This window comes from Rattus norvegicus, chromosome 7 (assembly GCF_036323735.1).
Source record: "Rattus norvegicus strain BN/NHsdMcwi chromosome 7, GRCr8, whole genome shotgun sequence".
NCBI classification, from domain to species: Eukaryota; Metazoa; Chordata; class Mammalia; order Rodentia; family Muridae; genus Rattus; species Rattus norvegicus.
Window position 1 is genome coordinate 10,777,703 of NC_086025.1, and position 24,378 is coordinate 10,802,080.

Consider the following 24,378-nt stretch of genomic DNA (forward strand, 5'->3'; position numbering starts at 1 on the left):
TCCCTATGGATTCCATAAACCCATCCGCTGGAGGGGCACAGCCTTCGGTGAGATCTGAATCCAGGCTCGAGTCTGGAGTCCAGCACAGATGGGTCCTCCCAGCACTCAGGAGCTTGAGGCAGGAGGAAGTCAGGTTTGAGGCCGGCCTGGGCTACATAGTGAGACCCTGTTGTCCCTTGTCCCCCACTCCGAAAGAAAGACTTGAAGGGCGGGGCCTTGAGCTGTGCACCCCAGACCCAGCTCCAACACTGGGATGGAATGGGGCCTCGGAATCCATGGGTGGGCATTCTCCTGTTGCTGTGGCAACCACAGGTCCATTTGGGTGCTGAGGGAGTGAGGTTAAAGGGTTAGGAGGGGCCGCACACATGGGGGAACTTGGCGAACACCGGTCTAGGTCTAGTCTGCTCAGCATCCCAGTCCTGGATACCAAGACTTCGGGCGGGTCAGAGTACAGGGAGAGTGATGGCAGTTTGGACCTTCAGAGTACGTTATTTGAGGACCACTGGCTGCAGAGCTCCCAAGCCACCACAGAGCGAAACACAGATGATCCAGAAGAGGAAATCCCCCCAGAGGAGATGGTTGGGGAAGAGCTCCCCGAGGTCTCCAATCTGGAGGATTCTCTTCGACGAGACCTGGAGGTGGAAGTGGTTGGAATGAGGTGGGTGTTGGGGACCTAGTGGGCAGGTAGGTGCCAAAGAGGCAAATGCTAACGCACCGGTCTATCCTGGTCACCTTCATTGTCCTTCCCCTTGGAGAAGGGGATGCTGCAGGTAGCTCTGTCCTGCTCTGGGTCCTGGTACTCAGTAAACACAGGAGAGAAGTGAGTGTCGTGTTCACTCTTGCAACAGCCCCAGGAGGTGGGAGCTGACTCCTCCTGGTTCTGTGGGCTCAGGGCTCAGTTTCTGGACAGTATGGAGCCTGGGTGACAGCAAACTCATTCATAGAGAGTGCCAAGGCTCCAGGGGCCCAGAGCTGACTGAAGGCTCCTGATGGGGGAGCAAGACGGCTCTGTAGGCTCCAAGGCACGGCAAGGTAGACCAGCAGGCCCTGACGACAAACTTTTGCAGCCACCTGTCCATCAATGAGCGGACTACTCCCACCACCTCCTCAGCCAAGTGCAGGAAAAAGAAGAACCATAGGCTACTGGAACTGGCAAAGCCCAAGTTCAACTGGCAGTGTCTGAAAGACAGGTGAGGGCTGGGGCCCATGAGGTGGCAAGGGCAGTAGGTGGCCTGGGCCTGCTATGTTCTTTTGACGCCCGGTCACCAACCCATCACCCCTGTGGCACCTTGGGTAGGACACCTAGAGAATAAATGGGCTGTTGGGGGGTACCAGTCAAGGCACCAGAGGTGGGACCCTTGGGCGGTACCCAGAGAACAGCGAGGAATCTGGGAAACAGTGGGGACCCAGAGGCAAAGGCAGGGCCTGGGACCCTGTCTCATCGCAGGACGGGGCGCTGTTGTAAGGGCCATGTCTGGATTTCCCCACGCAAGACCAACTTGCAGTTCTGCCTGTATTGGTGAGTTGGGGTGTCCCCTCCCTCTGTCACCTGCTCATGTCAGGGACATGCCAGGCTCCAAGGATACACCTGAGCTGCCTTCTTTCCAGGGACCAAGTTCTTTGGGTGGAGGGCTCTAGAGCTAGGGCTGTCCCAACTCTGCCTTCCTGGTGAGCACCAGGCCTGCTGGGCTCTGTCTGTGTACCTGAGGGGCCCAGCTCTCCAGGCTGCACTTGGCCTTTTCACGTGCCCCATCTTGAAACACGGGCCTCACTCTAGATAAATCTGTGTTTCCCTGGTGCTCACTGCCCTAATCCAGCCTGACCTTCTGTTCTTTTGCATCCTCCTGCTCTTTCAGGCTGCCCTTCCTGGTTCCCCAGCCTCCTGTGCATTGTCCCAGGGCCTCAGGCTTCCCTTCCCTAACAGGGCACAGGGTGCAGGACACAGAGAACAGGGCGCAGGCTGCAGGGTGCAGGGCACAGGTCACAGGGCACAGGGTGCAGGGCGCAGGTCACAGAGCGCAGGGCGCAGGGCACAGGGTGCAGTGTGTAGGGCGCAGGGTGCAGGGCACAGGGCGCAGGGCGCAGGGTGCAGGGCACAGGGCAGCTTGCCCTGAGCTGCTCGGCTGTATTCCAGGCCTTCTGTATACTGGACGGAGCGATTTATTGAGGACACCACGTTGACCATCACAGTCCCTGGTAGGTTCTGTCTCTCTGGGGCAGCCTGGGTGTCCTCTGCCTGGTCCACAGCTGCTGACTCCACTCAGTACGTGACCACCAGTCATCTTCCAAGCCTCCCCCACTTAAGGACTCTAGTCCTTCCCTACCACCCTGAGTGCCTGGAATCCTGTGAGATTGCAGGGAGAGGGGTTCAGAGCAGTTTCTGATGGAATCTTGTGGGATTGTAGGGAGAGGCGTTCAGGGCAGTTTCCAAGGCAAATCTGGGCAGGGCTAGCATTTGTACTACAGAGATCCTATACCTTCCTTCCCAAAAGGGATCCATCTTCTTTGAGCACATAGACTCCTTCAAATAAAGCTCTCCTACCCACAGAGCTCCTCTGTGGATGAGTGTAGCCTAGGATGGTTTTTCTTGGGGCTCCAGACTCATCTATGCCCCTCACCCCAACCCTAGAAATCCTAGGCCAGCACCAACTTCAGATAAAAACCTAGTTTACAAGCCTCTTGTGTTTAACCATGGGGAGGAAGGAGCCATAGTCTTGCCAATTGTATAATGTATTTTGGCAAAGTGTCTGCCCATGTCTCTAGTCTGTACCCCATGCTTGGACCTGTGGAGGGCTGAGTAGAACCCTGGGATGTAGGGTGGGTCCTGTTGGGACTCAGTGTAGCTGTAGTGACTGGGCCATTTCTGTCCAGAGGTGTCCCGCCGCGTGGAGGAGCTTTCAAGGCCCAAGAGGTTCTACCAGGAATATTACAACAACAACAGGTGAGGGAGGGTGGGCAGGGGGAAGATCTGAGCTTCTTTCTGTTTCATACTGAGAGGGGCTTAGCGTGTCCTGCTTCTGGGTGTTGAGTCTCAAGAGTTCTAGCCAATGTCCCTTAGCTGTCTAACCTTGGGGATCGAGGGTATGGTACCCATTGGTGATCGATCAGCCTGACATTGGCACTCATGACTGTGAGTTTTAGAGTAGGAACCTGGTAGCCATGCTTTCTGAAGCCTGTCCTCAGAGCCACTTGGGCAAACCTTTGCTTTCTCTACGCACTGATGGCTGAAGTGCGACCTGTGCCACCACTGTGTCTATGAGCAGCCCCGTTGTGTGTTAGTACCAAACTGTCATCTGAGTAAGGAGAAGTCATGTGCACAGGCGGCTGGTGACATCCCTCGTGCTGGGATAGATTTCAGCTTGTGCTGCATCCCAGTTTGTGGCAGCCAACGGGGGGGGGGGGGGGGGGTTGGAGTTAGCAGTCGCAGAAGCTGAGGTCGGCAGCACTTGTTCTTGGAGAGGGTGGAGATGGGACCTGGTGTTACCCTGTGAGCTCAGGGTAGTCATCTCCCTAGCCCTTTGTGGCTCCTGATGGGAGTGGAAGCTAGCCCTTTGCCACCCAGGAAGGTTAAGAAAGAAAGTACATATGGAGGGTACCTCGTGCTCTGGGGCAGACAGCTGGGAAAGGTCTCTCTTGGCCTTCACGGGATATCCCTCTGGGAGGCATTTTGTAGCCCAATGTTTTTAGGCTCACCCATCCCAGGTGCATTCTGGGAAAGACCATGCACATGCAGCTCTGCAGAGGAGTGGGGTGATGGCTGAACTCCAAGTGCCTTTTAGGACTACGCCCATCTGGCCCATCCCTCGGTCCACTTTGGAGTACCAAGCTTCTAACCGGCTGAAGCGACTGGCTACCCCGAAGATTCGCAATAACATCTGGAGTATTAACATGTCTGAGGTAGGCAGCACTTGTCTACACTCAAGTGGTTGGGACAGTGGGGACATCAGTCTTTGGATGCAGTATGGTTCTGCACACCTCGAATCCCAGGCAAGAGGCAGACAGAGTTCTATGAGTTTGAGACCAGACCAGTAAATTCTAGGCTAGTCAGGGCTTCATAGTGTGGCGGTGAATTAGTTGAATTGCTTTGGCTCTCAGTGGGTTGCCTGCTTGCTGTCCCTGCCCACGAGCTCTCTGGATTCTCGAATGGGACGCACGACGCATGCACGCACGCACGTACAACGAACGCACGTACCACGCACGCACGTACAGTTAATGCAAACGCCAGTTAATTTTGATATGCCTTGACTAGCTCGAAGGCTAGGCACTTCTAAACCAACCCGTGGTTGGCACACATGTCCATCAGGTATTCCTGGCTTAACACCTTCTAAATCTATATTTTATCTTTGCTGTCCTGTCCTGTTACCTTCTGGTTGGCCCCCCTCATAGGGCTGCGTTCCCTTTCTGCCTAGATTGCTGGATGGTTTCTGTCCTGCAGCTCTTAAATCTGATCCCTCGCCTCTGAGTCATGCCCCCCCGCCCCCCCGCCTGTCCCTTGCCTGAGCAATCTAAAAGTCCCACCCCCATCTCTCTGCCCAGCCAATGGTTGTACAGTAATTCTTCATTATCAATGGAAACCAGCTAGGGGCAGGGACCCTCAGGTCTGGAGGGTCAGGAAGCGCGACTTTGGGAGCCAAAATAAGACAAAGCATTAGAACCAGTTCCCAACACATAGAGAGACCCTGTCTCTTAAACAAAAAAACCTGTCGAGGATGATGGTGTTCGCCTTTACTCAGCGCCGCAGAGGCAGGAGAGAGCGAATCTCTGTGAGTTTGAATCCAGCTTGGTCTACATAGTGAGTTCCAGGACAGCCAGGGCTGTGTGTAGAGAGAGCCTGTGTAAAAAGGAAGAAAGAAAGAAAAGAGAAAAGAAACCACCACTGACCACCAACAGCAATGAAAATACCAACACCATCCCCAAATCCAGCCAGATGTGGCACACATCTGCCGCTGCGGCACTCTTGGGGCGGATTAGGAACATTGTGAGTTCGAAGTCACCTTCAACTATGCAGTGAGTTCAAGGTCAGGCTGGGCTACATGAGACCCTCTTTCTTTCTTTCTTTCTTTCTTTCTTTCTTTCTTTCTTTCTTTCTTTTTTTTGGTTCTTTTTTTTTTTTTTTTTTTCGGAGCTGGGGACCGAACCCAGGGCCTTGCGCTTCCTAGGCAAGCACTCTACCACTGAGCTAAATCCCCAACCCCGAGACCCTGTTTCAAAAACAGAAAACAAAGTCCCAGCAGCCAGTCACCTCTGTCATAGGCTCCCGTACATGTTTCTAGTAGACAAGGAAAAATTAAAAGCAGATAAAAACCACGCACACAGATTCCATAGCATTAACAGTGTGGGGGTTGGGGATTTAGCTCAGTGGTAGAGCGCTTGCCTAGGAAGCGCAAGGCCCTGGGTTCAGTCCCCAGCTCCAAAAAAAAGAACCAAAAAAAAAAAAAAAAAAAAAAAAAAAAAAAAAACCAGTGTGACCTGTATGGAATCCCCTGCCTGTCTCAGTTCTGACTTTTGAATTTGCTTCTCATTTGGACCCAGTAGAGAACATGGTTCTTCCCACCCATTGTCTTTGCTTTGGTCCTCACACTCCGAGTGTGCTCACCTTCCTGTAGGCTACGCCTGTGTCTCAGGGCTGCAATTCCCTAAGACCAGCCGCCATGGTCCCTGGGAGAGTCCATGTTCCTGGGCCTGGGATTGAGGCCCAACTAGGAACTTTCTATCCTTCTGTAATCTGCTCCCCTTTAACAGATGACGGTCTAGCCTCAGCCAGGCCCAGGCGTTGCCCAGAAACCTTTGCATTCTCACTAGTCCTAACACACAGGGTCCACGGTCTCCTGTTTTTTTTTTTTTTTTTTTGGTTTTTTTTTCGGAGCTGGGGACCGAACCCACCACGGTCTCCTGTTACTCTGTTATTCATGTACTCTGGAAAACATGGCACCAGGGCTGGGTCTGTGTCTTCCTGTGTGCATTGCTCTCGTAGAGCTCACGAAGCCCCGCTAAATTGCCGGTATGTGTAGATTTCTCTCTGGGCCTGCCAGGGAACAAGTTTGAAAAAGGAACTGTTAAAGGGTCAGCGGGGAAGACTCAGGCTGGGAAATGCAGCGGTGTTTCTAAGGTGGGTGATGAGTGACAGCCACAGATCTAATTCTGAGGTTTTGGACAATGGAGCTGGTGAGGTGGCTGTTAGGAGCACAGGCTGCTCATCTGGAGGACCTGGGCTCCACCCCACCACAGCATGCCCCTGGTGGCGCACAACCGGCTGTAACTCCAGTTGCAGAGGATCTGGCACCCTCTTCTGGCTACTGCTGGTACTGCATACATGTGATGCACAGTCTTAAAGTATATATATTTTTAAAAGAACGTACCTTAGGGAAATACCTACCTTGGTCTGGCCCGTTCCATGTCAGCAGTCCCTCTGTGGTCTCCCCTTGCATGTCAGCAGCCCCTCACCGCGCCGCCATATCCTCACTGCAGCAGCCTCTGTTGTCCCTGCCCCTTGCCTCACAAGCTCATTCTGTGCCCACCTCCCTCCGTGTGTTAGGCGTTCACGGTGCAATCATTGACTTATGTGGATGACTTTGAACCCATGCCCCACATTGAATTAGGGAGTCGGGGCGTTCCTGCTCTGTGCACTGCTCGGAATCGTCACCGATTCAGTTTCCCTATATTCCTGCTTTCAGGTTTCCCAGGTGTCCAGGGCAGCCCAGATGGCAGTCCCTACCCCACGGACGCTTCGATTGGCAAAGCCCAGGGCCCCAGCCACCCTGTTGGAAGAGTGGGACCCTATGCCAAAACCCAAGCCTTATGTGTCAGACTATAACCGCCTTCTTCAGCTGGCAAGTGAGTGGATGCCCTTGTGGATGTGGGGTGGGTGAGGAGACCCGGGTTTGAGGCCTGTCCTTGCCAGGTGTCTGTTTTCCTCGTGCACTGCAGTCCGAATCCTGGACCCTGCCAGAGGTTATAATAGCAGAGGGCACTGGCAGAGCAAGTAGGAGATGAAACCGAAGGCAGGCACCAGGCAGCCAGGTTGGGCTTTGAGGGCTGCTCTGGAACAATTGCTTGTTTGATTCCATTTTGTGTAATAGTTGAACAGTCCTTTCCCAGTGGCAGCAGTAATGTGTCCTTGTCATGGAAAAGACAAAAGAGCCTAAAGGAAAAGTAACATCTAACGTCACAACCTAGAGTCCACATGCTTCATACACACAGTGCAGAGCCCATGTGGACAAGTTTATAACGCATCCTCCAGGCCATCTCCCCACCCTCACTCCACACCCACCAGGCCAGAATCCAGTGGGCTGTGTCTGTAGCACACTGCTCCCCCGCCCTGTGGCTCCCACCTCCAGTGGCGAGTATGCAGTGGCCAGCGGGGGTATAGAAACCTTCAGCAGTTGCCTGGCATGTTGGGGACCTCAGGATTCCCCTTCCAGTGTCATCCCTGCGTCCTGCTCACCTCAGATCGTGGAGCCCTGGTGTGGTCCACATATCTTTTTGCACAGGCATCACTACCTGTGAGTGATGCTTGCCTGGGTGTGTCTTTGTTGCACGCCGAGAGGCCAGCAGCTTTGTAGAGTCCCCGAGTCTAGGTTGCTCTTGTCTGAGGCTGGTAGAGCATATGGCTGGCCTTTTGGGTTTCTCAGCCATCCCTGTTCCAGGTTTTGGTTTGCACTTTGTAGGTGTTCTCTGTATGAGGTGGACACTAACCCTCTGTCAGACTCCCTGAGGTGACAGGGTACAGTTGGAGCCCTGCACTTGCTAGGCGCTCGCTCTAATGCTGGCAAATGGGGTGTGCTTGGCTGTGGTCACCCAGCTCTGCAACCATCAATTCTGTCAGGGCAGGAGCGGGCGGGGGGGGGGGTCTCTTCTCCACTGTCATACTGTGCTTCACAGAGCTTAAACACCCAGATGTTGGGGCTAGACAGACGGCTCAGCGGGTAAGAGCACTGGCTGCCCTTCCAGAGGACCGGGGTTCGATTCCTCCCAGCACCCACACGGCAGCTCACAACCGTCAGTAACTCCAGCGTCCCGGAGCAGACACGCTCTTCTGGCCTCTGCCTGCACCAGGCATGCATGCGGTGCACAGAATTGCACACAGACAACACCACTCATACATATTAAATAATAAAAATCGTTTTAAAAAAGAGATGAAAGTTTCAGTGGCCTGAGTCCAGGGAGGGTTGACCTCCCCCCTTTCCCCCCTGCCCTGGGACCGCCAAGTCCCAGACGCTGGCTCATTATACCTTTGCTATTAGAGCTTTGATCTAGCCTGGGGTACCTGGGCTCTGAGAGAAAGGGCTTGTATTAGCTGCCCTTTCCTCTTGCTGTGGCAAAGTACCGGAAGAAAGCACCTGAGGAAGGGTTGACCGAGGCTCTTGGTCTGAGGGGACAGCCCACCCTGGTGGGACTGCCATGGGGTGGCAGCACGAGGCAGCTGGTCACACTGTGTTGGCAGTCAGGAAACAGATATGGGTGCTGGTGTAGTGGTCTTTGCTACTTTGTGGGTTCTTCTTTCTCCTATCCTTCTCCACCCTTTTCTTCCAACCTTTCAACCCCCTAACACTAGATAAGAGAGAAGAAAGGATAGAGGGAAGGAACGAGATCTCTGAATAACATCAGGGGTTGCAAAGGGGGCGACGTTATCATCAGTCTTTCCTGTTGATTAGGGGTGTGGGGTTCCTCTGGGCAAGTTTGATCTTCACCATCTCGAAATCTACATTCTTCTTTTTGTTTCTTCTTTGTGCATGACTACTTAACAAACCATGACCAACAACAACCAACGCCTCACCCTTCCTCCTGGGACCCTAGCATGTATATAAGCTCTGAAAAGTCCCCAGAATTCCAAATGTCACATGATTGCAGAAACTGTCTGCAGCTGGCAAAACCACACGTCTGCTAGAGCACGTGGCAAATCACAATCAGCTGCTGCGGACGGTCTGAAGCAGCCCCCCATCCCACACCGGGGTTAAAACAAAAACATATCCTTATATTTCTGGATTTTAAAAGAGAAACAAAAAATCCAGAATTCTTACTACATGCTGGTGGTCAACTTGCTTTCTCAATTCTTGGCCTGGGACTCCAGGCCGGGGGCCGGAGGGTGCAGCCACGTTCAGGGTGGACTTTCCTTGCTTTGTTGACCCTTTCACGAGAGCTTCTTGTGGACACACCAACAGCTGTGTCTCCACGGTGGTTTTCTATCACAGGGTTCTACTTTCTCTCCCTAGGGCCTTGGTGCGGTCAGGTTGTTGGCTCAGGGCCCTTATCCATCTTCACTAAGGCACAAGTAGATGGGGAGGCTTGGCAGCCTCTCTATGCCCCACCCCTATAGCACCCCCAGAGTATAGAGGACACAGACCAGGCTCCCCCCTTCCCCAGGTGGAGAAAGACCGCATTCTCCCTGGTACCTGTGACCTCCTTTCTGAGCACTGTGACCAACTCAAGTGTTTTCTTCACAGTTCATCCTCTTAAAAGATGGTTTTCAACATCTTCACAAAATTGCCACAAAGAAAGCCTTGTCCGCATGAGCAGTCACTTGGTCCCCTCCCTAGTCCTTGGCACTTCTAAATTCACTTCCTTCTCTGGATCTTTCGCCTGCCCTGGATCTTTCCTGTCATGGAATCCCATGCTGTCTGTCCTTCAGTGTCTGGTTCTCTTACTGTTCTTTTTTTTTTTTTTTTTTTAATTATATATAAGTACGCTGTAGCTGTCTTCAGACACACCAGAAGAGGGCATCAGATCCTATTACAGAAGGTTGTGAGCCACCATGTGGTTGCTGGGATTTGAACTCAGGACCTTTGGAAGAGCAGTCAGTGCTCTTAACCACTGAGCCATCTCTCCAGCCCTCTCTTACTGTTCCTGAGCTCCCCTTCCGCCATGCTGTATTGTTTTCAGAGCCTTGGTCCTGTTCATGGCTGTGTAATAGTCCAGCATGTGAATGCTGTGTCCTCTGAATTTGACACTGTGGGCGTGGCCCATAGAGACCTGCCACTCATTTGCTGATAGACAGACCCAGCTTGGAGCTTTGCCCGAGAAGTCTGAGCCTGGCACCGTTCCTCTCTTTTTTTTTTGCCCTTTAGCACCCAAGGCCCTGTCAGAAAAGTGCGTTCCTGACCGCAGTCCTCAGTGGGAGGTCCTGAATGTCACCAAGAATGCGGTGGCCAGTTCACGGATCATCTCCCTGGCCCAGCCCAAAATTCGAAAGGACCTCAACGAGGGATACAACCCGTACTACATCTCCCCAGCTTCTCTGGTGGCCCAGGCATCTCCTCGAATTTACGAGCTTGCTGTCCCCAAACACATCACCAAGAAAGTGTGACAGCCAGACGTACACTCCAGCTCATTCCCCAGTAAACACCAAGTGCATCCTCGCCTGTGTGCGTGATTCGCTGAGCTTTGTGGTTTGGGTAGGGGCGGGCAGGGACGCCGGAGGCCGGAACAATAATAATGTTATTTTCATATTTTATCTAACCCGATGTGCAGCCCCTTTATTTCCCAAGCTTCTCTTCCCACTGAGAGACCGTGAGGCTGGGCCTTGGGCCCCTTGCCTATCCTCCTGGATGTTCCCACCTAGCTGCCTCAAACCTGCCTGCCGGAGGGTTTCGAGCTCAGCCCCATGGTCCCCCTAGTGACCAGATGAGGAGGTGATCCTCCTCGTAGGGGGTTCCTGTCACGGTCCTCAGTGTCACTGTTGAAACTGTCATAGGGTCCCAGCGGGTTTGCAGTGAGGCCAGGAGGGGGCACTTGGCCCTGAGGGCACTTCACCGCACAAGCCAGGGGACAAACAACAGAATGGGCTTTTTCAGAATCTGAGCACATGGCTTCCAGGGCTAGGAGAAAGAGACTTTTGTCCCTCAGTCCCTCAGACGTGGCAGCTGGTTATGCAGAGCAGGCGGACAGAGCAGTTTCCAGGCTCCCAGCAAACCCCGAGCAGGGCCCATCATATCTCAGGTCTGTAAGGAGCCCTGACACAGACCCTGGTGTTACAGCTCGGTGGTGTAGAGATGGCTCCTCCTGACAGATCCAGGGGAGAACGTGCGGGGCTCACTGTGTCAGCTCGAAGCCCTTCATCCCTCCTCTGGAACCAGCAGTCGAGACTCTCCCAGTCTCCATTCCAACTCTCCTCTCCTTTGAAGATGCAGTGGTGACACTTGATCCACGATGGTCCCCCGTTTAGCGTCCTTCACTTAATCTCAAGGAGAATATGCCGGGTAAGATGCTGTTACCTGCTCAGCTGTGGAGAACTCTCTGAAACCCTACACAGAGCGAAGCTCATCTAGGGGTGCAGGAATATGGTGGCTGTTTTTCTGCCAGTTAAATAACTATAAGGCAGTGTAAAAGTAATTCTATGGGGGTTTTCTTAGACTGTCTTGGTAACAAGTAATGTTGGGGCATTTCTATGTTCAGGCTAGCCCATTTTAACTCCCAAACCAAGACACGACAGTCCTGGTATTTTGTGAACAAGCTACTAGCACTAATTACTGGTCAGATTCTGGTCTATCCTAACCTGACTAGCCTGCTACTACCAGCCACATGGTCTTTTACCCACATCTGATTCTTTTTTTTTTTTTTTAAAGATTTATTTTTTATATGTAAGTACACTGTCGATGTCTTCAGACGCACCAGAAGAGGATATCAGATCTCATTACAGATGGTTGTGAGCCACCATTGTAGTTGCTGGGATTTGAACTCAGGACCTCTGGAAGAGCAGCCAGTGCTCTAACCGCTGAGCCCTCTCGCCAGCCCTCCTGCATCTGATTCTTACCTTGGCTTGCTATGGTCCACATGAGACCTCATGGCGAATCCTCCCGGTCTCTCCATATGGTCTCCCCATACTTCCTTCTCATGGTGTTTGTCTGGTGTCTCTCGGACCCTCTGACTGGGATTGGAAGTTCTGCCCGGTGTATTGGCTGGTCAGCTCTTTACTAATCAATCAGAGGTGATGGGAAACTACTTTTACAGAATTTAGAAACCAGAGATGCTTGACCCTGCCAAAGAGTGGGACTTCGAGCAGATCTCTGGGCATCAAAATCTGAATAGGACGCAGTGCACAAGACCATCCCTCAACAAGGCAGGAACAAGCGTCCTGGAGAACACAGGGAGTCCTGGCAGGGCTGACATGAGACCTGGGATGGTTGATTGGAGTTTCAAAGGAAGACTCCAGGGTGGGCAAGCTGGACACATTGCAGCTGCCCGGAAGTTGGGGACGAGAATGAAAAGAGAAAGGGGAAAGGCTGAGACAGGAAGTCGGCCCCCTGGCCAAACGCAGTCCCAGGTGGCATCGAAGCTTAGACAGAGAGGAAGAAGTGCAGAGTGTTTGGGAGTTTAAAAGCATGCTGAGGCTCTGGGCCAGCATCTGGAAGAAAAAGACATTACAAGAAACAAGAAATGCTTTCTTCCGAGTCGGGCCTCAGGCACCAGAACACCTGGCCGACCTGGGCCAGCCTCACAGCAACTCCCAGGCGCTGCCCTGAGGGTGGGGAATTTTGAGAGGGAGAAGTGTATTATCTCAAGGTGAACCTGCCTCCCTAGGGGTGATTCCCTAGTGAGGTCAGTTGTCCCAACTGGAGGTGGATGTCATTCGTTGCTGGGCCTTTGTGTCACCAAAGCAGACGTCATCCACACTGAACACAGTGAAGGCCCAAGAAAGGACAGCGACCAGAGCACAGTGGTTTCTACGTTCCCTGCCCAGGAATGTTCTGGTCTTCGGTCTTTTTCTTTTTGAGACATCTGGCCAGGATCTTATTATGTGATCCAAGCTGACCTTGAACTCAAGGTGATCCTTCCGTTTTAGCCCCCAGAGTGGGATGGCGTGCGTGAGCTACCACATATGGTTTCTGTGTCCCTTTTAGCCTTGGAATTGGTAGCAACGGTAGAAACTTAGAAAGTGCTAGGACGAGTCAGTGGGCAGTGGGGCAGCGGGGTGGTGCAGTGGTGGCTCAGGTGACATTTCTAGAAGTAGCTGCATGACAAGCCTTCAGTCCCAGCACTTGGGTGCAGAGGCATGCTGGTCTCTTTGAGTTCAAGGTCAGCCTGCTCGATTCAACATGATTGTCCCCCTCCACCCGTCCCCCTCCCCGTGTGTGGTGGGAACAAAATAAAACAAGACAGGATGTTGTTGCTTCAAATACTGTGAGCACTGCTATTCAAAGTCACCCCAAAACTTCAACATTCTGACTCAGCCCGGGAATCCCGAGAGGCACACACACCCTTGGGCTTGACCTTGCTGGGATGCCCTGGCTCTTGTCAGCGCAGACTAGAGTGACTGTGCTTGGGGAGGACATCAGGTGACCCGTTTGTATACAGGTTTTGGTTTTTCTTTTTGGTTTGTGCTGGAAAACAGTTCTGCACTGGTGGATAGACTCCTCTCTCCCTTCACCTCTGCACCTCTCTCTGTATGTGTTCTGTAGTTTCCTTCTCCTTCTTCCTCAATACAGCTCCCAAGTGTCATTTGATAGTTTAATTTAAAAAGTGTATTTTTTTTTTGAGACAGGGTCTAATAGCCTTGGCCGTCCTAGAACCCACTCTGTGGACCAGGGCGGCCTTGCACTCACAGAGATCTGCTTGCTCATGTCTCCTGAGCCCGAGGATTGGAGATGTGCACCCCCATGTTGGGCCAATAGGTTTAAAAGTTGCAAGGGCATACACAACAGTTCCCCCCTGCTAGTCTACTGAGAAAAAAACCCACTCACGTTGTGGGGGGACTGCACAGCTGCTCAGTGTAACTTTACGGTCAGTTATGAAGAGGCGGTGGACAGAAGGACCCACAGCACTGACTCAGGCATTGGGGTGAAGGGGGGTGCAGGGCTGAGTGAGGAACGCATGGGACTGGGCCCTCTGAGGTTGGAGCTAGCTGCTGTCTGCTGAGGAGACTAAAGGCCAGTGGCACAGCCTGTCCCGAGCACAGTTCTCCCCATAGTAGGGGTGGGGGCCAGGCTCACCTCAGAGAGCCCACGCCTGATCAGAACAGAGAGACACTGCAGAGTACGGTCCATATCAGATACCACAGAGGAACTGAAAATTGTGAAACAACATCAAATATACCACAATCTTTTTATAAAAAATTAACTTTGATTTATTTGATTACTTTTTTTTTCTTTTTTTCGGAGCTGGGGACCGAACCCAGGGCCTTGCGCTTGCTAGGCAAGCGCTCTACCACTGAGCTAAACCCCCAACCCCTTTTTTATTACTTTTATTTATTTATTTTTTTACGGTCCGGTCATTGCCCACCCCACAGTCCGCTCTCCCACAGTTCTTCATCCCATCCCATCTTCATCCACAAGGATGTCCTCCCCCAACCCTCCCTACTCCCTGGGATCGCAAGTCTCATGAGGGTGAGGTGCACCTTTCCCACTGAGGCTAGACCAGGCAGTCCTCTGCTGCATATGTGTCAGGGGCCTTGGACCCGTTCATGTAGGCTGCCTGTTTGGTGGCTCGGGGTCTGAGGGAGCTCAGGGGCCTGGGTTAGTTGAGATTGCTGGTCTTTCTATGGATTGACTCTCCCCCTCAGCATCTTCCAGCCTTTCTCTAATTCAACCACAGGGTTCCCCCACTTCAGCTCAATGGTTGGGTGTAAATATCTGTGTCTGTCTCTGTCAGCTGCTTGTTGGGCCTCTGGGAGGACAGCTATGCTAGGCTCCTGTCTGTAAGCACACCATAGCATCAGTAATAGTGTCAGACCCCAGGGCCTCCCTTTGAGATGGATCCCATGTTGGGCCTGTCACTGGACCTCCTTTCCCTCAGTCTCTTCTCCATTTCTGCCCCTGTAATTCTTTTAGACAGGAACAATTCTGGATCGGAGTTTTTGACTGTGGGACGGCAACCCCATCCCTCCATGTGATGCCCCGTCTTTCCACTGGAGATGAATCCTACGAGTTCCCTCTCCCTATGTTGGGCATTCCATCTAAGGTCCCTCCCTTTGAGTCCCGAGAGTCTCTCACCTCTCAGGTCTCTGGTATGTTCTAGAGGGTACCCCCACATCCTACGTCGTGAGGTCACATATGTCCATTCATTCTGCTGGCCCTCAGGGCTTCTCTCCTGTCCCCCCCACCCTCCCCAGTACTTAACCATGTTCTCCCTTCCCCCCTTCCCTCTCCCACCCACACCCCTCTCTCCCTCTACCTCCTCTGATTGTGTTCTTCTCCCTCCCAAGTGGGATTGAAGCGTCCTCACTTGGGCCCTTTAGCTTCTCAACCTTCTTTTTTGGTTCTTTTTTTTTTTTTCGGAGCTGGGGACCGAACCCAGGGCCTTGCGCTTCCTAGGTAAGCGCTCTACCACTGAGCTAAATCCCCAGCCCCTTCTGTATACATTCTTACATCATTGTGGGACATCTGGGTCAACCATATCACAATCTTTAAAAGATTTATTTTTTTTTAAAAAGATTTATTCATTTATTATATGTAAGTACACTGTAGCTGTCTTCAGATACACCAGAAGAGGGCATCAGATCTCTTTACAGATGGTTGTGAGCCACCATGTGTTTGCTGGTAATTGAACTCAGGACCTCCGGAAGAGCAGTCGGGGCTCTTAACCACTGAGCCATCTCTCCAGCCCAAGATTTATTTTTTTTAAAGCTCTACTTTTTTTTTAAATCTTATTTTTCTTGCTGTATGTGGTTCAAGGTATCTGTCTCTGTGAGTTTAAGGCCAGGAACTCACTACAGAGTGAGTTCCAGGTCAGCCAGGGCTACACAGAGAAACCCTGTCTTAAAAAACAACCTCCCCTCAAAACCCAACCAAAACCCCCCAACCCAAAAAAACCCTTATTTTTGTTTTATGATTGTTTTGCCTATTTGTATGTCTGTGTTCCACATGTATGCCTGATGCCTTTGCAGGCCAGAGTGGGGGATCTAATCCTCTGGAACTGAAGTGACCACAGGTGTGTGGGTTCATTTCTGGATTTTCAACTCTATTCCATTGATCTACCTGTTTGTCTCTGTACCAAGCCATGTGGTTTTTATCATGATTGCTCTGTAGTACAGCTTGAGGTCAGGGATGGTGATTCCCCCAGAAGTCCTTTTAATGTTGAGAATTGGTTTTTTTTTTTTTTTTTTTTGGTTCTTTTTTTCGGAGCTGGGGACCGAACCCAGGGCCTTGTGCTTCCTAGGTAAGCGCTCTACCACTGAGCTAAATCCCCAGCCTGAGAATTGTTTTTGTTATCCTAGGTTTTTTTGTTATTCCAGATGAATTTGAGAATTGCTCTTTCTATCTCTGTGACAAATTTAGTTGGAATTTTGATAGGAGATTGCACTGAATCTGTAGATTGCTTTTGGTAAGATGGCCATTTTCACTATGTTAATCTTAATCTTGCCTATCCATGAGCATGGGAGATCTTCCCATCTTGTGAGGTCTTCTTCGATTTCTTTCTTCAGAGACTTGAAGTTCTTGTCATACAGATCTTTCACTTGCTTGGTTAGAGCTACAACAAGATATTTTATATTATTTGTTGTTTCCCTAATTTTTTCTCAGTCCATTGATCCTTTGTGTAAAGGAAGGCCACTGATTTGTTTGAGTTAATTTTATACCCATCCACTTTGCTGAAGTTGTTTATCAGGCTTAGTAGTTCTCTGCTAGAATTTTTGGGGTCACTTAAGTATACTATCATATCATCCACAAATAGTGATATCTTGACTTCTTTCTTTCCAATTTGTATCCCTTTGACCTCCTTTTGTTGTCTAATAGTTCTAGCCTGAACTTTGAGTACTGTATTGAGAGAAATTGGGCTGCCTTTTCTGGTTCCTGATTTTAGTGGGATTGCTTCAAATTTAGTTTGATGTTGGCTGTTGGTTTGCTGTATGTTGTTATTATTATGTTTAGGTATGTGCCTTGAATTCCTAAACTTTCCAAGACTTTTTAACATGAAGGGGTGTTGTGTTTTGTCAAAGGCTTATTCAGCATCAAATTTATTTTTTTCTTTGAGTTTGTTTATATAGTGGATTATGTTGATGTATCTGTATATTGAACCATCTCCACATCCCTGGGATGAAACCTACTTGATCATGGTGAGTGATCATTTTCATTTGTTCTTAGATTCAGTTTGTGAGAATTTTATTGAGGATTTTTACATTTATTTTTTAATTTTTTATGGTAATAAAAAAGTGTATATTTAGAATTAGCCATCTGGACTCACTTTAGATGATCCCAATCTTGTTAGCAACATCTACAGCGTCATAATCAGGAGCCAAGCAAGCATACGCCTTCTTCTCTCCATTGGGCCTTATCAAGTTATTGACTTTGGCCACATCAAATGTCATAGAGTTTGTTCAAAGCCTGTTTGATCTGGTGCTTGTTGGCCTGGACACCCGCAATGAACACAAGCGCATTGTTGTCCTGAGTGGTCAGTGGGAATTTGATGACAGCATAGTGGTCAAGCTTGTTTCTCCTGGGGGACACTGTTTCGAGGACATTTTGGGTGCCTCTGGAGCTTCAGGGTCTTGGGCCACCAGAAAGTGGGTGACATTCAGATCTTCTTCTTTTTGTGGCTGTGGACGCCTTTCAGCACTGCCTTCTTAGCTTTTTTTTTTTTTTTTCCTTTTTTATCGGAGCTGGGGACCGAACCCAGGACCTTGTGCTTGCTAGGCAAGCGCTCTACCACTGAGCTAAATCCCCAACCCCTGCCTTCTTAGCTTTAAAGGCCTTCGCTTTGGCTTCGTCTTTGGGAGGGGCAGGATCTTCCTTCCTCGATTTTGGCGCCATCTTGGTGAAAAGGTGGATTTTTACATTTATATTCATAAGCAAAATTAGTCTGAGGTGTTCTTTCTTTGTTGGGTCTTTGTGTGGTTTAGGTATCAGCGCAACTGTGGCTTCATAGAATAAATCAGATAGTGTTCCTTCTGTTTCTATTTTATGGAGTAGTTTGAGAAGTATTGGCGTTAGGCCTTCTTTGAAGATCTGATAAAATTCTGCCCTAAAACTATCTGGCCAGAGGGTTATTTTTTGGTTTTGAAACTTTTAATGACTGCTTCTATTTCCTTAGGGGTTAAGGGACACATAGGCACAGATGCCCTAGGAATCTATTGGTAGACAGTAAGTAATTGTGGGATGTTGTGAAGGTGACTGGGCCCTGTACCAGAGGGAGAATGCTATTATGCATGGGACTGTTTAGATGGTTTATCTGATCCTGATTTAATTTTGGTACCTGGTATCTCTCTATAAAATCATCCATTTCATCTAGATTTTCCAGTTTTGTTGAATATAGGCTGTTGTAGTAGGATCTAGTTTTTTTTTTTTTTAGATTTATTCATTTATTATAATAAGTATACTGTAGCTGTCATCAGATACACCAGAAGAGGGCATTGGGTCTCTTACAGATGGTTGTGAGCCACCATGTGGTTGCTGGGAATTGAACTCAGGACCTCTGGAAGAGTAGTCAGGTGCTCTTAACCGCTGAGCCATCTCTCCAGCCCGAACTAGTGGTTTTTTGAATTTCCTTAATTTCTGTTGTTATGTCTCCCTTTTCGAGCCATTTACTCCTCTTGGGTGTATTTGCTTCTTTTTGTTCTAGAGCTTTCAGATGTTCTGTTAAGCTGCTAGTGCAGAGTCTCTCCAATTTCTTTATGAAGGCACTCAGAGCTATGAGTTTTCTTCTTAGCACTGCTTTCATTGTGTCCCATAAGTTTGGGTATGATGTATCTTCATTTTTGTTAAATTCTAGAAAGTCTTTAATGTCTTTATTTCTTCCCTGACCAAGTTATCATTGAGTTGAGAGTTGTTTAGCTTCCACAAGTATGTGAACTTTCTGTTGTTTTTGTTGTTATTGAAGACCATCCTTAGCCTGTGATGATCTGATAGAATGCATGGGATTAATTCAATCTTCTTGAATATGTTTTGTGTCTGATTATATGCTCAGTTTTGGAGAATGTAATGTGAGGTGCTGAGAAGAAGGTATATTCTTTGGTTTTAGGGTGAAATGTTTTATATATAGGTTAAATTCATTTGGTTCACAACTTCTGTTAGTTTTACTGTGTCTCTGTTTAGTTTCTGTTTCTATGATCCGTCCATTGATAAGAGTGGAGTGTTGAAGTCCCCTACTATTATTCTGTAAGTTTCAATGTGTGCTTTGAGCTTTAGTAAACTTTTTTTTTTTAAACAAATGTGGGTGCCCTTGCATTTGGGGCATAGATGTCCAGAATTGAGAGTTTATCTTGGTGGAATTTTCATTTGATGAATATGAAGTGTCCATCCACATCTTTGTTGATAACTTTTGGTTGAAAGTCTATTTTATTGGATATAATAATGGCTACTTCAGCTTGTTTCTTGGGATCATTTTGCTTGGAAATTTTTTCTCCAGCTTTTTACTTTGAGATAGTGTCTGTCTTTGTCACTGAGGTGTGTTTCCTGTATGCAGCAAAATGCTGGATCCTGTTTATGTCTTTGATCCTATTAGCCTATGGTTTTTTTTTAATTAGAGCATTGAGTCCATTGATGTTGAGAGATACTAGGTACCAATGATGTTGCTTCCTGTTATTTTTTTTTTCTTTGGAGCTGGGGACCGAACCCAGGGCCTTGTGCTTGCTAGGCAAGCGCTCTACCACTGAGCTAAATCCCCAACCCCGCTTCCTGTTATTTTTATTGATACAGGTGGAAGTATGTTTGTGTGTTTCTCTTCTTTTGGGTTTGTTATGAAAAGATTAATTCCTTGTTTTGAACTTTTCCTTCTATTATTCTCTGTAGGGATAGATTAATGGAAAGATATTGTTAAATTTGGTTTTGTCTTGGAGTACCTTGGTTTCTCCATCTATGGAAATTGCTAGTTTTGCTGGATATAGTAGCCTGGGCTGGCATTTGTGTCCTCTTAGGGTCTGTATGACGTTTGCCTAGGACCTTCTGGCTTTCATAGTGTCTGGTGAGAAGTCTGATGTAATTTTGATAGGTCTGCCTTTATATGTTACTTGATCTTTTTCCCTTGCTGTTTTTAATATTCTTTCTTGTTTTGTGCATTTGGATTTTTGATTATCATGTGATGGGATGAATTTCCTTTCTATTTGGAGTTCTGTAGGCTTCTTGTATGCTTGTGGGTATCTCTTTCTTTAGGTTAGGACATTTTTTCTATGACTTTATTGAAGATGTTTACCTGACCTTTGAATTGAGAATCTTCACTCTCTTGTATTCCTATTATTCTGAGGTTTAGTCTTTTCATTGTGTTCTAAATTTCCTGGATGTTCTGGGTTAGGAGCTTTTTGCACTTTGTATTTTCTTTGACTGTTGTGTCACTATTTTCTATGGTATCTTCTCCTGAGAGTCTCTCTTTTCTTGTATTCTGTGGGTAATGCTTGCATCTTTGACTCCTAATCTCTTTCCTTGGTTTTTCCATCTCCAGGGTTGTCTACCTTTGTGATTTCTTTATTGTTTCTATTTCCATTTTTAGATCCTGGACGTTTTTGTTCAATTCCTTCACCTGTTTGATTGTTTTTTCTTGTATTTCTTTAAGGGGTTTATGTGTTTCCTCTTTTTAAAAAATATTTATTTATTTTTTATTAGATATATTTATTTACATTTCAAATGTTGTTCCCTTTCCCTGTTTCCTGTCCATAAGCCCCCAATCCCCTCCCCCATATAGGTCTTCCCCTCCCATCAACCCCCCCTTGCCCTCCCCCCTACATTCCTCTGCACTGGGGGTCCAACCTTGGCAGTACCAAGGGCTTCCCCTTCCATTGGTGCCCAACAAGGCTATTCTCTGTTACCTATGCAGTTGGAGCCCAGGGTCAGTCCATGTATGGTCTTTGGGTAGTGGTTTAGTCCCTAGAAGCTCTGGTTGGTTGGCATTGTTATTATGTGTTTTCTCTTTAAGGGCTTCTACTTACTTACCTGTGTTCTCCTGTATTTCTTTAAGGGAGTTTTTATAGCACTTCCTAAAGTCCTCTATCATCCTCATGAGATGAAATTTTAGATCAGAATCTTGCTTTCCAGATGTGTTGGGGTATCCAGAATTTGCTGTGGTGGGAGAACTGGGTTCTGATGATGCCAAGCAGCATTGGTTTCTGTTGTTTATGTCCTTGTGCTTGCTTCTCGACATCTGGTTATCTCAGGTGTTAACTGACCTTGGAACCTGTTCCTTCTGTGAGCCTGGTTAATTTGGGCCTCCTTGGGCTAGGCTGTCTTTAGGTGTGGGAGGGGGATCTTGAGCTCCTGATCTGTGAGCCTGGCTGTGGCAGATCTCCTGGGAATCAAGCTGACTCTGGGTTGTGCATGGGGTTGGGGGGTGCTGGAGCACAGGATCTGCTCCCAAGTGCAGTTGTGGATTGGAAGGAAAGTGTGTTTAGGGCAGGGTAGGAGGTCCTGTGTCATATGGGATTGGGGGGGGGGTTATCCCCAGTTAGGTTCTGTGGTGGGGGATGGACAGACGACTCTCCAGTGAGCTGGTGGTATCCGAACTCCTGAGGGGGTCAAGCCATCTCCGGGTGTGGGTGGGACTGGGTGAGGGTTGGGGCTGGAGCATAGGAGGATCTGTTCCTGGGTGTGGCTGCAGACTGGAAGCTCTTAATAATTTTATATTGATTGATTGTATGTTAGGAAAATAATACTTAAAGATATGTAGCATTAAATAAAACATAACACCAAACTTAACTTTATGTTTCTTTTTCCTTTTGAAGAGTAGTCAGTGGGAGATTTTAGGGTGATTTTTTCTCTCTACCCATTGGATGGTGCTGGTCTGGACAGAGTGAAGTCCAGTCAATTATCAGGGATGAATGGACAAAAGATGCAGAGGCCATTTGACTGGAGACAAGTAAGCGGTTGCCTTAATTCTTTTTTTTTTTTGTCTAATTTTTAGGGACACAGAATTTTTCTACATAGCCCTGGCTGTCCTGGAACTCCGTGTTTCAACGAGGTTGGTCTTAAACTCATAGAGATCCTCCTGCCTTTGCTTCCTGAGTGTTGGGATTAAAGGTGTGTGCTACTGTGTATGGCTTCATCCAGTTCTGGGAAGACACTAGCCCCAGCCAGGAAGGCAGCTCTCTATGTCACACTCTCCCTGGGGGCAGTCTTAGCTACTGGAATGGCCACCAAGGTCTCTGTAAGGTTTACTGCTGGAGCCAAGGACTCTGCTTAGTGCATGGTGGATCCTTCCTCTCCCCAACACAACTTTCTGTCTGTGTTCACTTCTGTCTTAGGGTTACTATTGCCATGATGAAACAGTGTGACCAAAAGCAAGTTGGGGAGGAAAAGGGTTCATTTGGTTTACACTTCCATATCTGAAGGTCGGGACAGAAACTCAAACACAGCAGAAACCCGGGAGCAGAAGCTGATGCAGAACCCATGGAGGAGTGCTGCTTAATGGCTTGCTCCTTGTGGCTTTCTCAGGCTTTCTTATAGAACCCAGGGATGGCACCACCCACAATGGACTGGGTCCTCCTATATCAACCAGTAAGAATATGCCTTACCAGCTTGTATGAAGCCCAGTCTTACAGAGGCATGATCTGAATTGTGGTTCTCTCTTCTCAGATAGATCTACCTTGTATCAAAATGACATAAAAACTAACCAAGGCTCTGGGAAATGGTGGCCTTTAATCCCAACTCTCCAGAGGCAGAGGCAGGTAGATCTCTGTGAGTTTGGGGCCATCCTGGTCTACACAGAGAATTCCAGGACAGCCAGGGGATACACAAAGAAATCCTGTCTTGAAAAAAATAAAACCAACCAACCAAGGCAAAGGCAGCTTTCTAGAGAGCACATCCCACAAAAAGATGGTGAGAAAGCTGATTTCCCAAATGGAGCTTCTGGTAGCCAGGCTGTATCTGGTAGTGACTAGGCACAGATGCCCTGGGACCTATTGGTAGACAGCAGGTAGTTGTGGGATGTTGTGCCGGTGTTGTGCCCTGTACCAGTGAGAGAGTGCTATGGGTGCATGGGTTGCCCCTGGGTTGCAGCACACGGCAGGGCTATCCTGCCATCTGTTCTGAGAGTAGCTTTGACACAGCTCCTTATAGTACAAAGCACCATCTTGTTTGGGGGCCATCTTTATTACGTTGTTGTTCTTATGACTTAAATGATGGTGTCCCCTCCAAAATTCATTCCTATGTTGTGGTTACTATTACATTGTGTAGAGAGTGACTGAGTCTGGAGCACAGAGCTCTCAAAGGAGTCACACCTTATAAAAGGATTTGAGGTCGAGGAGGTGGGGGGGGGCTGTCTGCTTGCCTTTCCACCCATGCACCATGTCAAGACACAACATATGTCCCCTCTAGAAGACCCAGTAGCAAGACACAATCTCCGCAGCAGAGCATGGTTTTTTAACAGACCCTGAACTTGACCCAGCGTGCACTACCAGCTTAGACTGCTCTGCTAGTGAGTCCTGGGACCCACATGTCCCCATACTCCCAGGGCTAGCTACAGTGATGTGGATCTGGCTCCTCTGTGATATCAAGGATTCAGACTCCGCTCTTCACACTTGTGTGGTAGGCACTGTACTAAACCATTGCCCCAGTCCTGGGAAATACATTTTTGAGGAAGCAGTTTTTGAACCTAGATCCTCCTGACTTCAGCCTTCTAGATGCTAGGAATAACACGAGGGGCAAGATGCTGGCTTTCTGATTTTTTTTTATTTATTTATTATATATAAGTACACTGTAGCTGTCTTCAGACACACCAGAAGAGGGCATCGGATCTCTTTACAGATGGTTGTGAGCCACCATGTGGTTGCTGGGAATTGAACTCATGACCTCTGGAAGAGCAGTCGGGTGCTCTTAACCGCTGAGCCATCTCTCCAGCCCCCTGGCTTTCTGATTTTTAGGAGACAGGGTTTCTCTGTGTAGGCCTGGCTGTCCTAGAACTAGCTGTGTCGACTAGCGTGACCTTGGACTCAGAAATTCAACTGCCTCTGCCTCCTGAAGTGCTAGAATTAAATCATGCACAGTCACTACCTAGCTCAGTATGCCAGATTTAATTTATGTTCTTTATACCCATGTGTGGGACTATTATTATTGAGATGTGCCTTGTGTTTGAATGAGAATGTGACACCCTCCCCCCCCACCCCCCGCCCCGGGGCTCGAGCTCATATGTTTCAACAGTTGGTCCCCAGTTGGTGGAACGTTTGAAAAGGATCAGAAGGCGTGGCCTTGTTAAAGGAGGTGAGTCACTAGGTTGGAGGTTTCAAACACCTACATATTCCTATTTAGTGTCTGTCTGTCTAGTTTGTCTGTCTTGGGCCTGTGGTTCTCAGTTACTGCTCCAGCACCTTACTGCTTGCACATTGTTTCCCTGCCATACTGGCTACGGACTCACCTTTGAACTATAAGCCCCGATTTAAATGCTTTCTTCTGTCAGTTGCTGTGGCCATGGTGTTTTGTTTTGGCAATTTAAAAGTAACTAAGGCATCTTGCTCTGCTGCCAGATTGACTGTCCTTGAACTCATGGGCTCAAGCAAACCTCCTGCCTCTCACTCCTGTGCTACAAAGCCGT

At 48.7% G+C, this 24,378-nt stretch overlaps 1 protein-coding gene across 4 annotated transcripts; it reads left to right on the forward strand.

Moving 5' to 3' along the window:
- The first annotated feature begins 281 nt into the window (after window positions 1-281).
- On the forward strand, window positions 282-10,455 carry Spmap2 (sperm microtubule associated protein 2). 4 transcript variants are annotated; one of them, XM_006240857.3, is made up of 8 exons: window positions 282-658; window positions 1,068-1,190; window positions 1,448-1,519; window positions 2,135-2,196; window positions 2,872-2,941; window positions 3,780-3,897; window positions 6,675-6,834; window positions 10,065-10,455. In XM_006240857.3, exons 1-8 carry the CDS (start codon window positions 366-368, stop codon window positions 10,301-10,303), a joined length of 1,137 nt encoding a protein of 378 aa, XP_006240919.1. In that variant the 5' UTR covers window positions 282-365; the 3' UTR covers window positions 10,304-10,455. The 4 variants fall into 4 exon arrangements, with proteins under 4 accessions (XP_006240919.1, XP_063119232.1, XP_006240920.1 ...); NM_001013102.1 differs by lacking the exon at window positions 10,065-10,455 and adding an exon at window positions 7,882-8,134 and having other exon boundaries at window positions 330-658; XM_063263162.1 differs by lacking the exons at window positions 1,448-1,519; window positions 10,065-10,455 and adding an exon at window positions 7,882-8,132.
- The last annotated feature ends 13,923 nt before the right edge of the window (window positions 10,456-24,378 follow it).